Source organism: Misgurnus anguillicaudatus, chromosome 21 (assembly GCF_027580225.2).
Source record: "Misgurnus anguillicaudatus chromosome 21, ASM2758022v2, whole genome shotgun sequence".
Lineage (NCBI taxonomy): Eukaryota > Metazoa > Chordata > Actinopteri > Cypriniformes > Cobitidae > Misgurnus > Misgurnus anguillicaudatus.
In genome coordinates, this window is record NC_073357.2 from 20,112,215 (window position 1) to 20,128,564 (window position 16,350).

The 16,350-nt window shown below is 38.5% G+C and overlaps 1 protein-coding gene across 6 annotated transcripts in view; it reads right to left on the reverse strand.

Annotated features, from left to right (window-relative positions):
- The window catches only part of LOC141353302 (kelch-like protein 33), a 91,790-nt gene extending 78,059 nt beyond the window's left edge, over positions 1 to 13,731 (reverse strand). For all 6 annotated transcript variants that reach the window (XR_012360334.1, XM_073859783.1, XM_073859786.1 and 3 more), the window contains exon 1: positions 12,910 to 13,731. Coding sequence is in view for 5 of the 6 variants with exons in the window: in XM_073859783.1 (XP_073715884.1) it covers positions 12,910 to 13,633 (724 nt within the window). In the remaining variant the exon portion in view is untranslated. The remainder of the gene's footprint in view (positions 1 to 12,909) is intronic.
- Positions 13,732 to 16,350: the final 2,619 nt, after the last annotated feature.

The window sequence follows — 16,350 nt, forward strand, 5'->3', positions numbered from 1 at the left end:
GAATCACTCTTCCTAGTATCTTTAACTGAACTTCAATCTGGATGTTATTATTAGAGTGAGGTGAGAAAATGTTTGAACTCACCAGGGTATTTCTTCGGTTGGGAGGTCGAGTGGGACAAGATGATAGTAAATGGCCGGGTTTACCACAGTACAGGCATAGTTGGTGGTGAATCCGACGTTCCCTCTCCTCTGGAGTGAGGCGAGTGAAGCCCAGTTGCATGGGTTCAGCGAGTTCAGGTTGATGTACTTGAGAGGGTGCGCGGCGAGCTCGGATCAGATTGTCGATCTGGATAGAGAGTTCAATGAAATCTGCTAATTCTCTTCCCTCGTCGCGGCAGGCCAGTTCCGACTGTAGCTCATAATTTAATCCTCGTCGGTAAATTAACTTTAGCGGTTTGTCATCCCAGCCGGCCTGAGCAGCAAGTGTGCGGAAAGTTAAGGCGTATTCAGCAGCTGATTAGTTACCTTGGACGATGTTCAGTAAACGCTCCTCTGCGCTCTCTCCTCCTGCAGTATGTTGAAACACTTGTCGAAACTGGTTCAGGAAATTTTCAAATGAGGGAAAAGCGGTGCCGTCCTCCTTCCAGACCGCTGTGGCCCATTCCAATGCCCTGCCCGTGAGCAGCGTGCATACAAAAGCTATCCGACTAGCTTCGGTGGGGTACAAAGCTGGCTGCTGTGTAACAAAGAGTGAGCATTGCATCAGGAATCCCTTACATTTCGCCGGATCTCCGTTGAACTTGTCGGGGAACGCTAATCGTGGATTGGCAGCTGGATATACCGCGGGGCTCGCGGGAGGTGGCGGCGTGGTTGGTGCAGCGTTAGCCGCCGCGGCTAATCCTCGTAGAGCCTGTACGGCCGTGACAAGTTCACCCGTGAGATTGGTGAGACGTGCGAGTTGTTCCTGGTGTCCTGCAAGTTGCTGAGCTTGAGTAATGAGCTCGACTGAGAGCTGAGAGATGGCCGCTGGATCACTCTGCGGCGAAGTCTTCTGTAATGAAGCACCTTGAGATGGAAGATCCATTTGCAGGCTTTATTACTCTCGTAGTCAGACAGGCAGAATATCAACACCAGCATACACCACAATATAGATAAGGCAGTCTCGTAGTCAATAAACAATCCAAAAGGTCAGGGCAGGCAGCAAGTAATCGTAATAACAAATAACAGATCAAAACCGGTAACCAAATAAACACAGACAGAGTAAACGCTCAGAAATGACAGACAGAGCAAATCAAGACTTCGCATTGAGGTGGCATTTGAGTCTGGCTTAAATAGGCAGTCTTTGATTTGGATCAGGTGGCAGGCAATCAGTCCTGGTATGTGGGTTTGTGGGTAGTGTAGTTTGACCAACACTAATATTCAGGGGATGGCTCCCTCTGGTGGTGATCGGGAGGCGAAGCAGGTGTCTCATTCACAACAGAAATATTAAAGAAAAAGTTTACTTTTTACTCTGATACATTTCCCTATGCCCGTTCCAAGTATTTATTACACTGGCTTTCCAAACCAATGAAAAACTGGGATTTCTTTTGAAAAAAAAGAACGCGCACAAGCTCTTTGCCAGCATATGCTCAGCAGTCAGTTCGGCGCGCATTGCGAAGTGGAAGATGACCGCAGAAACAGGTGAAGGTTCAACTCTCGCTGCCGTTCCCCTAACCAAATATTATGATATGCCTCAATGCAAATAATTAGACTAAAAATCATGTAAACAGTGTTTATTGTTCAGAAAACATGAAATGGAGCTTATTTTTAATAATACAAAAACTCAGCATCACATATTGTTTTTAGATTACATTCATTGTATTTTATAAAATATATAAATAATAACTTCAACACAATATAGAGGACTTAAAACAGATATTTATTCACAGATAAATAAATACTTTACAGATCTTACCACTGCAGTTAGTCGCCAATCTGTTTTAAGATAAAATGTTCAAAGCTTTTCCTTAACATCATATTCTCTTTATAATACGTGTCAAATCAATTGGAAATCATTAAAATATATTTTTGTCCACACATATTTAAGTTAACGTCACTAAATGAAGAAAAAGATCAAATAATTAGCTAAAATAATGTATTCTCTGAGATAAAAATATTTCACCCACTTTAACGAATCTTACCACAGTTTATCCGCCTTTAGCTATCCCTGTTTCACATCAATCAAAAGCTTCTTTTAACATCATATTCTCCTCATATATAGACGTTACGATCGAAAACCACTAAAATATATATTTGTTCTCTCATATTTAAGTTACTAAATGACGAAAGAAAGAAAAGAAATCAGTAAAATAATGTTTGTTTCTGAGGTAAAATTAAACTACGTTCGCAAGCGCGTGCTGGAGTAGTGGAGCACGCACGACTTACGCACTAATAAAGAATATAATGGATTTAATGATGTTTTCACTTAATTTCCAAAAAATGGGTGGATAGCAGCAGTAGTGAATACATACGGAGCAGTGGGACTTCTCTCTAGGTTATAAAAATAAAAATAGCATACAGGGAACGTTCTCTCTAGGTTATATAAAATAAAAATAACCTACAGGAAATGTTTTGGGAAGGTTCTCTATAGGTTATAAAATTAAACCTAAAAATAACCTGCAGGGACTGGGAACGTTCTTATTTGGTTCCCATAAATAACCAAATGGGAACCATATTTGAACATTAGGGGAACGGTATGTGTTTGCTTGGAGGCTAGTAAGCACAACTGGTTATCCATCCATGCTGCCAAAACAATTGATCTGCCTAATTATTGCTATACATTTTTTATAATATTTACTTTTTACTTTCGGTACTTAAGTACGTTTTAAATTGGATACTTTTGTACTTTTACTCAAGTGATGTTTGATTGGAGGACTTTCTACTTTTACTGGAGTCATTTTTTATTTGGGTATAAATACTTTTACTCGAGTATAACTTTTGAGTACTTTTACCACCCCTGGGAGTATCCTTTCATTTTTATGCAGATGACACCCAAATTTATTTACCTTTAAAACATAATGACAAGCCTAAACACCTTGCTTGCATGCCTAGCTGATGTACGTTCTTGGATGTCTATGAATTTCTTGCATTTAAATGAGAGTAAGACTGAAGCAATTGTTTTTGGGCCTTCAATCGGGAAAGGAAATCTGAATCTAAATTATGGTCCCTTAAATTCACATATCAAGCCTACTGTGAAAAATCTGGGAGTTAGTTTTGATTCATGTCTTAAGTTTGATCAACAAATAAATTCGGTAGTCAAGTCATGTTTTTTTTCATCTTAAACTTTTATCAAAAGTGAAAACTTTCTTGTCTTTTAGTGACCTTGAGAGAGTAACACAGGCGTTTGTTTTATCTCGATTGGACTACTGTAACTCATTTTATGTTGGGTTACCTCAATCCTCCATGTTACGGCTTCAGATGGCTCAAAATGCCACAGCTAGGTTTTTAACTGGGGTTCGTAAACGAGAACATATTACTCCAATTTTAGTGTCTCTTAATTGGTTGCCAGTGCGTTATAGAGTTGATTTTAAGATTTTGCTCTTTGTTTTTAAGTCTTTAAATGGTCTGGCTCCCTCATATTTATCAGACCTTTTAAAAGTAAACACAACAGATCGAAGCTTGCGTTCCTTGCGTTCCTCAGACAGTATTACGCTGTCTTACCCTAGAACACGATTGAAGTTGAGAGGTGACCGTGCGTTTGCAGTGGCCGGTCCTAAATTATGGAACAGTCTTCCTTTATCTGTAAGGTCTGCATCATCTGTTTATGATTTTAAATCAAAGTTACAGTCTTATCTTTTTAGTCTGGCATTTTCTTAATTTTGTGATGTCTCTTATATCATTTCTGTTCTGATTTCTATTTTATTTTAGTCTATTTTATTATTTGTTCTGTACAGCACAGTGGTCAACTTTTGTTGTGTTTATTTGTGCTTAATAAATAAATGAAATTAAAATGAAATGAGCATACCAGATCGGTGCAAGAGAAAGGTTAAGTTCAAAGATCTTCTTGAATTTATAGAAAATCATACAAGAACTTTACTGGACCCTGTATTTGGTGACATACAAAGTCTAACAGAAAAAAGGGGAATCTCTAAAGTTACAACTGTAAAGCACGGTTTTAAAGCTACCGGCAAAAGTAGCAGTTTTGCTACGAGTGTGGCTTCTGTAATGGAACAAGATAATGTAAAGCTAAAATCAGATTGCCCTACTTCAAATACTGTTAAAAGGCAATGCATGTTTTGTGCTAAAAATCACACATTGGAAACTTGTGGTGTATTTAAAGAAAAACCTAACAAAGACAAAATGGAATTCATTAAAACAAAAGGATTGTGCTTTGGATGTCTAGGATAAGGACATATGAGTAAAAACTGTCAAAAACGCAAGTGTTGTCAGATTTGTCATCAACAGCATCCTACCATCTTACATATAGAGACTAAAAATGCCCAAAGAGAATGCCAAACTACAAAGGGTTTGGCAAAAGAGTCTTCAATATCGAGTGCATTGGTTGTCATGGGCTTGCCAGATCTTTTGTGCTAGATCCATGTCTGAGTACATCTGGCAAGACCATGACAGTACTATGTTCTGTGTGGGGACATGTGGAGTCATATTGTGTGTGTGGTTTCCACATGTTCCCAGTGTCTTGTCGCTGTCATGGTCTTGCCAGACCTTTGTATAGATTCAGGTCTTATTTCAGAGGGCAAGATTATGGCAGCATTGTGTTCTGTGTGGGAACACGTGTTTTCATATTTTGTATTTGTGTCACGTGTTCCCAGTGTCTTGTCACTTTCACCCTACTCCCTTATGTACTCGTGTCTTACGTAATTAATGATGTTCACCTGTTCCCCATTGATGTGGTGTCTTTATATTGCCCTCGCGTTCTCTGTGTTGTGCGCGTTCGTTGTTGTATCTCTGTGTTGATGTGTTCTTTCCCAGAAGATCTGTTCTCGTGTTTACATTTGTGTTCTATCACATTATTATTAGTTCATCCTCTGTTTTACCCCCACGTTCTGTTCTGTTTTATTAAATACATAGTTTATTTTTGATACATCTCTTGCGTTTGGGTTCTTCTTTAATTTTCCTGTTTTCGGTGTTACCACGCCGTGACATTGGTTTCTTTAAATGATGATAAGTATACTGGGGCTGGTGTAAAAGACTGTGCTCTTTCTATTGTCCCTGTAAATGTGAAAGTGAATAAGGGAAGTAAAATTGTGCAGACATACGCTTTCCTAGATCCAGGTAGTTCTGCAACATTTTGCACAGAGGAATTAATGACTCAATTAAATGCAACAGGAAGGAAAATTAATATACTTTTGAAAACGATGGGCCAAGAAAAGCTAGTGTCAAGTTACAGAGTATCTGGTTTAGAGGTGGCAGAAACTCTGACTGGATTGTGGATTGCGTATCCATTGACTGCAGGAGGCACGGGTTATGCATATGGATATCTCTGCTCGTTCACTTCAATGGCGGGGGGGGGGGGTGTCAATCTCATCTCATCTCATTACAGTTAAACAGGTAACAGGAGAAAGACGATACCTCTCCTTCTTCTCATACAGTTTACACTGAATGACAATATCTGTTTTCGATCTCACTTACATCATTTAAAAAGAGACATTCCAAGCATTATGTAGACATTTATCTTTTGTTTCTATGACAAGGATTCCTTAAGTTACAGTTTATTTTTCTGACGCGTTTCTGAAAGGACTTCACCGAGGGAGAGAGAACAAAACGTGCATCATGTTTATTTTCTTAATTTTGCGAAAAGCACAACATTCTGTTTTTATTGGGAGTGGACAGAAAAAAACTAGACACTTTAACGTTTTAAATGATGTATAAATCCTATCTGTATGTCCAAAATCATCAGAGTAATAATAGTACATATGAAATAATAGTACATATGAAAAGTTCCAATCAGAATTCTGGCCCCACCATAGCACAGAGACAGCGTTGCTTAGAGTTACAAATGACCTCCTATTAACATCCGATCATGGTGAAATCTCAATTCTTATATTACTAGACCTTAGTGCAGCCTTTGACACAATAGATCACACAATCTTACTCAATAGACTAGAAAACTATGTTGGTATCAGGTCGTATCTAACCAATCGCTATCACTTTGTTTATGTAAACGAGGAAGAGTCATATCACTCCCTGGTTAAATACGGTGTACCGCAGGGATCGGTTTTAGGTCCTATCCTGTTCTCGTTATACATGTTACCCCTAGGAGACATTATCAGGAAACATAACATAAGTTTTCACTGCTATGCGGATGATACCCAGCTTTACATCTCCTCACATCCCAGCGAAACCCACACGTTTTCTAAGCTAACAGACTGCATTACCGATGTTAGTGACTGGATGGCACATAACTTTCTTAAGCTCAACTCCAATAAGACAGAGATACTTATTATTGAACCGAATCGCTACAAACATAATATGTCAGATTACAAGTTGCACATAGATGGCTGCACTGTGGTGCCATCTTCCACGGTTAGGAACTTAGGTGTGATGTTCGACAGCAACTTATCCTTTGATAGTCATATCGCCAACGTCTGCCGCACAGCATTCTTCCATCTTAGAAATATCTTGAAAATACGCCATATACTGTCTACATCTGACGCATAGAAGCTTATCCATGCTTTATGACCTCTAGAATAGACTATTGTAACTCGCTACTCAGGGGATGCATGCAAGTAAAGAAGCTTCAGCTAGTTCAAAACGCTTCTGCAAGGGTACTTACTCGATCTAAAAAGTATGACCACATAAGCCCAATTCTGGCATCTTTACACTGGCTACCAGTTAAATATCACATACAATTTAAAATATCACTAATCACCTACAAAGCTTTAAATGGCCTAGCACCCTCATATCTTAAAGATTTACTATCAGAATACAATCCATCACGCACACTACGGTCGCAAAATTCTGGTCTCTTGATTATCCCTAGACTATCAAAAGTGTCTAAAAGTGGAAGATCCTTGTCCTACTTAGCCCCTAAGCTCTGGAATGATTTACCAACCGATGTCCGAGAATCAGACATAGTCGATCATTTTAAATCTAAACTTAAAACTTTTCTCTTCAACAAAGCATTCGCATAATTTGTTTAGTAAAGGTACTTAACTCGAAATAGTTATTTGTACGGAACAAAGCACTCGCGGTCATAACACAGACCAACCAAATAAATAAATAAAAACCTTATCTCATCGTATGGTCGGGTTGCGATTTTGGAACTTTCGTGTGTCTTGTGAATAGGATGCCATACAGACCCGTTTGCCACTGAACATACATTAACGACGACAGTGGGGCCACCAGCCTTAGTCAAACGGGTTGGCACGTATGGTTGGGATTTTGGCGCTTTCTTTGTCTTGCCAATAGTATGCCATACAGACCCGTTTGCCACTGAACCTGCATTAAAGACGACAGTGGGGCTTCCGGCCTTAGTCAAACTGGTTTGCACGTATGGTCGGGTTGCGATTTTGGTACTTTCGTGTGTCTTGTGAATAGTATGCCATACAGACCCGTTTGCCGCTGAACCTGCATTAACGACGACAGTGGGGCTTCCAGCCTTAGTCAAACAGGTTGGCACGTATGGTCGGTTTGCGATTTGGCGCTTTCATGTGTCTTGTGAATAGTATTCCATACAGACCCGTTTGCCACTGAACCTGCATTAACGACGACAGTGGGGTTACAGGCCTTAGTCAAACGGGTCGACAGGTTTCATTTTCTCTTAAAGACCGAAAGGTGACCCTTAGTTACCATATATACCATCGCAGTGGGCCCCCAATTTGCAAAATCCTCAACTATGGATAATATAATTATGCCGCAATAGTTAGTCTGTCTGAAACTAAGCTGATTAAACCACATCACTGTGTGACACTTGCATTACATGTGAACGGCCCCAACGCTAATATGATTTTGTTTTTCTCTCCCTGTCTCGTCCTCAACCCCGAGGACAATGGGACAAACAGACCCAGTTCCGGTAGATGTGAAAGTCGGCACACCTCTGATCTACTGGTCGTCCTTCAACGTGATGCCCAGCTGATGCCTGACGAACGATCACCGACAGAACCAGCTTAATCTCCGCTTAATCTCCTTATCCGTTTATATTTGTGTATATACATATATCTCCCAAGGGTTTTTCCCTCCTATGACTTTTTTTTTATTTCCTCGGCTAAACAGCCCAGGGTTTATTTTCTCCTAGGGTGTTTTTTACTCCGGGGAGGCAGCCTTCTTGGGCTTAACTTAGCTTCCTCTTCTAGACGTTACATTAGTAATACGCTCGCTTATATGTCGAGTCATAGCCGTAGCAAATTTGACTGCTTATGCTATCGTGTTTTATGTTATGCTATCTGTTGTTTTTTTGTGCTTTTACTGCTTCTATTAATGTAAAGCTGCTTTGAAACAATTAAGTATTGTGAAAAGTGCTATATAAATAAAATTGAATTGAATTGAATTGAGTAATCTAAGTCTCTTTGCAGAGTGATTGAAAAATAAAGAGTTTGCAGCGCCCGCACTGCAGTCGACCCCAGAGTGTTTACCAATCGGGGCGGGAGAAACCGGCATGCGGGCTCCTGAGTCCCTCCCGGCAAAAAGGATAAGTGCACACCGCCTTAGCGGACGCAGATCTTTGAACTGGTTGGTGAAGAGAAGTGCTGTGTTTACAACATATATCTCCTCAAAGGTAAAACATTGCATAGGGCTCCCGTTCGGGTTGGAAGTGACCGCAATGCGTGCTTCCAAACCCTCCCAAGGCAGAGCCTTCACTGTCAAAATACACTACACCACCTCAGTGGACGCAGGACTTCAGCCGCGAGAGACGTGGTCATTGTCTTGACTCGTCAAAACAACGACACACAGCCCGAGTGGTATGTGGCTGAATTATAACATGAAGGAAGAGCTTTGGCAGCTTATTGTGCGGAGGCCATTTGGATTAAACTTCAACACATGCAGCTCATATACTGAGCTTGATTAAATCACATATGGAAGATGGAGGATAGCTGTTGTCCTCACTACCCTGTACTCAAATATATCAACCCCCTCGGGGGAAGATTACACGAGATTGCGTCCCTCTCATTGAAGGGAAGTAGCTGCAGCACAGGCTTCCACACCCAGAGGAGGAACAACAGAGCATTTTTAAAGGTTAGTTAACATAATGAACACACGTCGCACCGCGGGTGAGCGTGCTCAGCTCCTAAACTTTCTTATTATTTCCTTTATTATCAGCCACACAGTTAAACTATTCACTCACACAGTTTAAGCTATTCAAACACTCTTGATACACACACACATAGATAGCTGCTGAGGTGATAAAGATAAAGTGGGCGTTCCTTTCTGTCGTATTTATGTGTCACGTTCGGGGACACGAGTAAGGACACAAACGCAAGGTTCACACGAAAGGGTAACATTTAATATAAATAACATGAAATCAAACACGAGGAACAACACGGGCAGGTAACGACTGGAACACTGGAAACAAACATGACATCAGTGACAATCATCCGGCAAGTGAGTACAACACAAACAGGGGTATAAATACAGACAGACTAATGATGTGCAGGTGTGATGAGGAATCAATGAATTGTCCAGGTGACATAATCGGAACATACACAAAACATGACACGGATTTCACAATGGCATTATGGTCTCTGGCTTCCGTCTATGATGTCACGCCCAACCATTGGTCGAATTTGATATACAGCAGTTCAAATTAGACATTTTGTTTCAAAAACATCATGTAACACATTTTTGCTAGCTAGGATGTTGATAAATTTAGTATCATATTCATAAGTCAGCTGCTTGTTTTTGATGATGTCTCATGATGCAAAACATGTCATATCTACAGATACCCGTTAGCTACTGTACCTCTAGTCCAGAGGTGCCGAAACTAGGGCCCGCAGGCTAAAGTTGGCCCACAATAGACCTTTAATTTGGCCCGTCATGCCATGTGAGATAAGGAAAAATGATACAAGTAAATGATGCAGATGTTTATATTTCTAATTAAACATTTTCTAAAATGTAAATATTTTTGTTTTATTTGTAAAGTAAATTGAAATTAAATGCAAGGGATTAAAGTGATTTTTTTTTTCGCAGCAGTGGCACACAGATAAGGATATTTAAAATTGATTGGCAAAAAGATTTCTTTTTTTACAAAAAGCTTTTGAAAATAAAACTGCATTAGTCATGCATAAACAGAGTAATGTTTAGGGATGTCCCGATCCCACTTTTTCATCTCCGATCCGATACAAGAATTCCGTATATCAGCCGATGCCGATATCTGCCCGATACTATAGACCTTTTGCGAGTCGACGTCACAGTTACGTCACACGTGCAATGTGGTGGCAGAAAAACAGTGGAAATGAATTAGACACAAGTGAAACAAACAATATAACTCACTAGAAAATGTCTTGTTGTGCTGTTGAGTGTCAGAATAGGAATGCCAAAACAGATGACCTTCATTTTTATATTATACCGTCATCGAAGACACCATTTGAAGATAAACGTAGGTGTTTATGTTTGCAATAAGCCCTTAACCGGACAGACTGGAGTGATTAAATAATTTGGAAATCTTTTAATAATTAGAATAGAAAATAATTAGAGAAGATATCTGGTGTTCTGTCGAAGTCTGTACCCTCCTTGTGTAGCTTATAGCGTTTTCATCACGTTACGTTTATACTTTATTTAGAAAGATTAAAGATTTGAATGAGTTCATAATATCAATAATATTACCATTTATTAAAGTTTTCATATTTTTTTCATTTTCATCTACTACTTTTTACCTTATATCTTAGCCTATGTCTTCTTCCTGTTTGTTCTAAATTATGATGTTTACTAATAAATATATAAACATAGCACACACACACACACGCACGCACGCACGCACGCACGCACACACACACACACACACACACACACACACACACACACACACACACACACACACACACACACACACACACACATTCTGGATTCCATGTTTTGTGGGGACAATTCCATATGCGTAATGCATTTTATACTATACAAACTGTATATTCTATTTCCCTAACCTACCCCATTCCCTAACCCTAACCATCACAGAAACCCTTCTACTACTTCACATTTTCAAAATACATTATTTTGTTTGATTTATAAGCTTGTTTCCTCATGGGGACGTCAAAATGTCCCCACAAGGTCACAAAAACACTGGTATTCCTATCTTTGTGGGGACAATTGGTCCCCACAACATGATAATTACCAGGTACACACACACACACAAACACACACACACACACACACACACACACATCTCTCATATTTAACCCATTTACTCCTAAAACGCCTAAAACCTGTAATTCCATGGTAAATACCCTTATCTCCTGAGGGTTTTCAGAAAAAACACTAAGAATTTTCAACGTCTACCAAAAACTTAATATCTGAAGTTGAGTTGTTTTATTTTTTTAATAAAAAGAAGACATTTTTAAATGTTGCAGAAGCACTTTGTTCCTACGTGAACTACCTCTTTGCACTTCAATAAAAAAGACATTGTGGATTTTTACATATTTGTTTTGCAGTAGTTTTTTGGGAAGGGTATTTTCCACGCAAAGCTATCGAGATATATATCGGCTACCGAGATATATCAAAATATATTGAGATATAATTTCACTCCATATCGCCCAGCCCTAGCTGTAAATGTATGGCTATCCAATATCATCAAAAAGTAATTTAAAAGTATGTAAGAAAAGGTTTCTACTGTAAACATACTTTTTAAGAATTTACAAACGGCTCTCTGAGTCCGCAAGGTTCAGCACTTGGACAGCGTCAGTTTTTTTAAGCAAAGAGTTTTTTTTAAGCATTACTGAAAAATGTTTCTCATCTCACCATATCCACAGGTACAGAGTCATCATATACAATAAATCTGTGAGGTAGCATTTAAAAAAAACATTTAAAAACAGATGCATTTGTTTAAAGCAAAGCATTTATTTACTTACCAGGCTACAGGTGAAGCAGCTCTTTGCGCCTTCTAACGTCTCATAATTAGTCCTCATTTATGTCTAAGAGACTCAGTTATAATCTTTTACATTCAATCATTTAATCTTTCATATTTAAAAGCGTCTTTGTGCTGCTGCGCATTCATGTATGGGTTAAGCAAACCCGTGTTGTCGTCCCGTTTAGGCGCATATTACTAATGCGCTCTTTAAATAACAAAAAACATATTGCGCTTTAGACTTTAGACCAGGTTTTTGTTGGTCAATGGCGTAGTCTATTTTAGTTGCCACAAAATAGCAACGTGCCAACAATGCGCCTGAACACACCTCGTTTTCAGACCAGATTGCCCATGGGGGCAAAAGGGGGTGCAAATGCATTAGCTATTTAAACAACGCGGCGCTAAACGTGAAAATTATAATTGCGCAGGGTGGAAACTAGCAATTGCGCCGGGTGTAAGATAGAGCCCTAAGTGTTCATTTGTAGCAGGAATTTGTGTGTTCATTGTGTAAAAAATGATTAATCTAACTTAAATATTTTTTGAATGATAGACCCAAAGCCAAAAAGCCACTCTCCCCTACATATAGAACATTACTTCTGTAATGAAAAAAAGTGCCCCACTCTCCCCTAAATATAGAACATTACTTCTGTAATGAAAAAATAAACATATATAATTTTAATTCCTCATTAATAGTTACATTTATTTAATCCTCATTATTTTATGGAAATGTGTGTTTGCCTTTTTTATTGGGTTAGATAAATGATAATAAAAACACAACGTGGAATGTACTTATTAACATGCAGTGATGCTCACTCCAGAATAAAGTCTTTATAGTGGACATTAGCATGCAAAAACAATTTTGAATTTATATGATATTTAAGGCTACTATATAAGCTTTTAAATAGAACAGAACAACTGTACTTATCTTGTGTTAGCCAAATATATCTTAAGTGTTACATGGTATCTAAGTTTCTTACCATGGAAAACTCTTCCTTCTACAAACAGCTCTACATCGCAGCCTACACTCTCAGCCCATAGCTGCCGGATTGATTGCAAGCTGACATTCATTTGGTCTTCTGCTGAGATGATTCTCCCTTTTTCGTTGTTGTCTCTGTCTTTCTGTGTGTCGTCTTCCTTGTTAAAGAGCTCCAGAACCCTTGTAGCTCCAAGGCTTTGGGCTGTAGTTAGAATTTTTGCCTTATCTTTGTTTAAAGTGGTGATGGCTCCGGTGTAGGCAAACTTCACCAATGCAGCGAGCCCCAACCCATGTACCTCTGGACCCAAACTCAGAATTATCTCCTTTCCATATCCATATTCCTTTTGAAGTTTTTTCATAATGAGGGAGCTTATCGCAGCCAGGACAAGAGAGTGAACATGAAAGCTCAGCCCATCCTCTGTGCTCAGGATCAGGTCTGTGAGGAGGTTCTGAACCCTCATTTTCTCCAGAGTCTGGAAAATCTCAATTGGGTAACTTTGTTTATAATACCTCTTAATCAATTCATGTTCTTTTTCATTACTTAGATTTTCTTTCTTTTTAATTATTCCTATTTTGCTGTCATTATAGGACATAATCCATTTTAGTTTCCTCTTCTCTTCTTCTAACTTTTCTCCGCCTTCTTCCATTATCTGTTTTCTGCAATCTTTCTCTTTTTTCCAATGTTCCTCCCATTCTTTGGGCAGATAATTTTTTGTTAAATCCATGAAAATAAATTGTTATGCTTTTCCTTTTCGTTATCCTTTTTGTTTACAGCACTCAGACTTAATGTCTATTTGCCACAGTGTTGCACTTTGTAAACAACATGCTAATTTTAGGTTCTGGATCTAGCTCGGTAGATTTTATTTCCATAGACCTTTTCAGTGGGGTCAGGATCTATGAAGTTAGGATCAGTACAATTATAGCGATCAAAGAACACAAACATTTGTATTTTTATGTATTAAATACATTTAAAATAATGGCTATGGCATAAAACAATTGCAACTACGGGAATAATATGCATCCAAAATGAATCAAAACAATGCTTTATTTTATTATCCTCAGTTTAGTCACCCTTTGCCCTAAATAACTAATTCAAATCAAGAAACAACATAAAAAAATTCCCCATATGCAAAAAATACATTATATCAAGTTGACCAAATAAAATATTTTTACCATGTGTTGCACAGTAGAGCTATTCTGTGATTAGTTTTATTGCTAAGTCCTACAAAAGAGTAAGATTGTACCAAAGATTTTTAGAAGTTTTCTTGGGTGGCAAGCCACCAGCGGCTTGCCACTGCTGGACCACCGTTGGTTTCTACTGAAACTAAGAATTATAATAATCTAAAGAAAATACATGAAAAACAATATGAGACTGCATATAGGGCTAATTTAACGAAATACATACATATTTTTTTAATATTTCAGTTTAAAAGAATTTTAAGGATAGAATAAAAGTTTTTTTTTTAAATGATTAACAAAAGTTTATATAAAAAAAGCGCACTATACATAAGTGTTTAATACAATATAGTCCAATCTATCACGTGTGGGCGTGGTAATTTGAACATATATGAATTAGACAACAAAACTAGTTTAATTTCATAATCATTTCAGGTGATTATAAATTTAGACGTTGTACTGAAGCGAAATGAAAATTAAGCGGAAGCACGTAGGAGGGTGGAGCCAGGCTATGTTAGCTCTACACCCTCTCACACAGCAGTTTTTAGGCATTGTTCTGGTATTTGTTATAAGCCAGATATGACATGAAGGTTCAGACAGCCTCACTCAATACAAAGTCAATGGAGACGGCTGGATTGTTTTCCCCCCAGTAAGCGTGGTTCTCAGATTATGACGCGTTGCGCTCTGTCTCTATGATAATGTCGGTCTTGTGTACGTAAACAAGCCCAGACAGTAAATTGTACATTTGTGACTGTGTCTTTTTTCTTATTTCTGAAAGCTCTAAAAGTGTTGATGTTGGCTCTGGGCAAGAAATTAAACTTTTAAATGAAAAAATAGATTGTCTTGACTAAAATGTATCAATGTCATGTGACGGGTGAAAGGTCACATGACTAGATCAGTTTACTTCCTGCTTGCACATCTAGAAGAAGATAGGTGTGTTCGACTTCATGCGGCGCTGCGCAGACCGATCGGTGGCTGACTTAAAGCAGTGCATTACGGTTAGTAATTTTGTCCGACCTAAGCTGGCGCTGCAGGCACGTGACTGTGTCATATGGTTTTTAAGTACCGCGAGAGCGATTCGAGATCAGCCGCCTGAGTTAGCCAGCGCAGTTCCCGAAGAGGAGCTGCACGGGCTGTAATGACGACACAGCTGTTTCAAGATTGGTCGGATATTCACCACATGACAACAATCACGTGTGTTTCGTGTGTATTTTCACGGCCTCAGTTCCACAAATGCTCACAAATCTGTATTTTTATAACAGTTAAAGCTCTTTTCATGTAGTCGCGATGTTATATTATGTCATCTTTATCAAATAAAATGGATAAAAAACATAGACCCCACTACATTGGTATTTAAATAATATATGCTTATGTTGAACTTTATTCTTGTAAAAACAGATGCTGTAAGCCTCTTCAGTTCCACTCATGCTCATACACGGACATTCAAAACAGTATAATTCACTTTTTATGTAGTTTACATCTTACAAATCATGTTTAATGCGATTAAGCAAGCAAACGGCACGTGATCAGCCATGCCTGACGTAAATGCAGCAAACTACGGGAACCACAGCACGTCCGACTTCACGTCTCCGTTTTCAGCTCCTCCCCGCCTGCACGCGGCTAATCTCGCCGATCGGTTACATCCAGCCACAGCCGATGTCGAACACACCTGATGTCTCCCTTACGAAAATTAACCATGGTTTTACTACAGTTAAAACCAAAAAACCATGGTTACTGTAGTAAAACCACGGTTACCACAAAATAACCATGGTTTTGACAACCATGGTTTTCAAAAACCATAGTTAAACCATGGTTAGTGTAGTAAAACCATGGTTTTGCTCATAGTAATCAATTCACCAAAAAACCATGATTACTACACTTTTACCACAATAAAACCATGGTTAATTTTCATAAGGGTACCTCAGACTACTACAAAAAGAAGTAAAACATCTTAATTAACAAATAGAACTATCAAATTTGTAGGTACGGTCTACTACAGATATATTTTGAGGATTTTTTTAAATGGTCACAATTGTGACCGGTAGTATAACCTTTATGAAAATTAACCATGGTTTTATTGTGGTAAAAGTGAAGTTACCATGGTTTTTTGGTGTATTGATTGGTTTTACTACACTATGTAAAACTATGGTTTAACTATGGTTTTTGAAAACCATGATTGTCAAAACCATGGTTATTTTATGGTTTTACTACAGTAACCATGGTTTTTTGGTTTTAACTGTAGTAAAACCACAGTTAATTTTCGTAA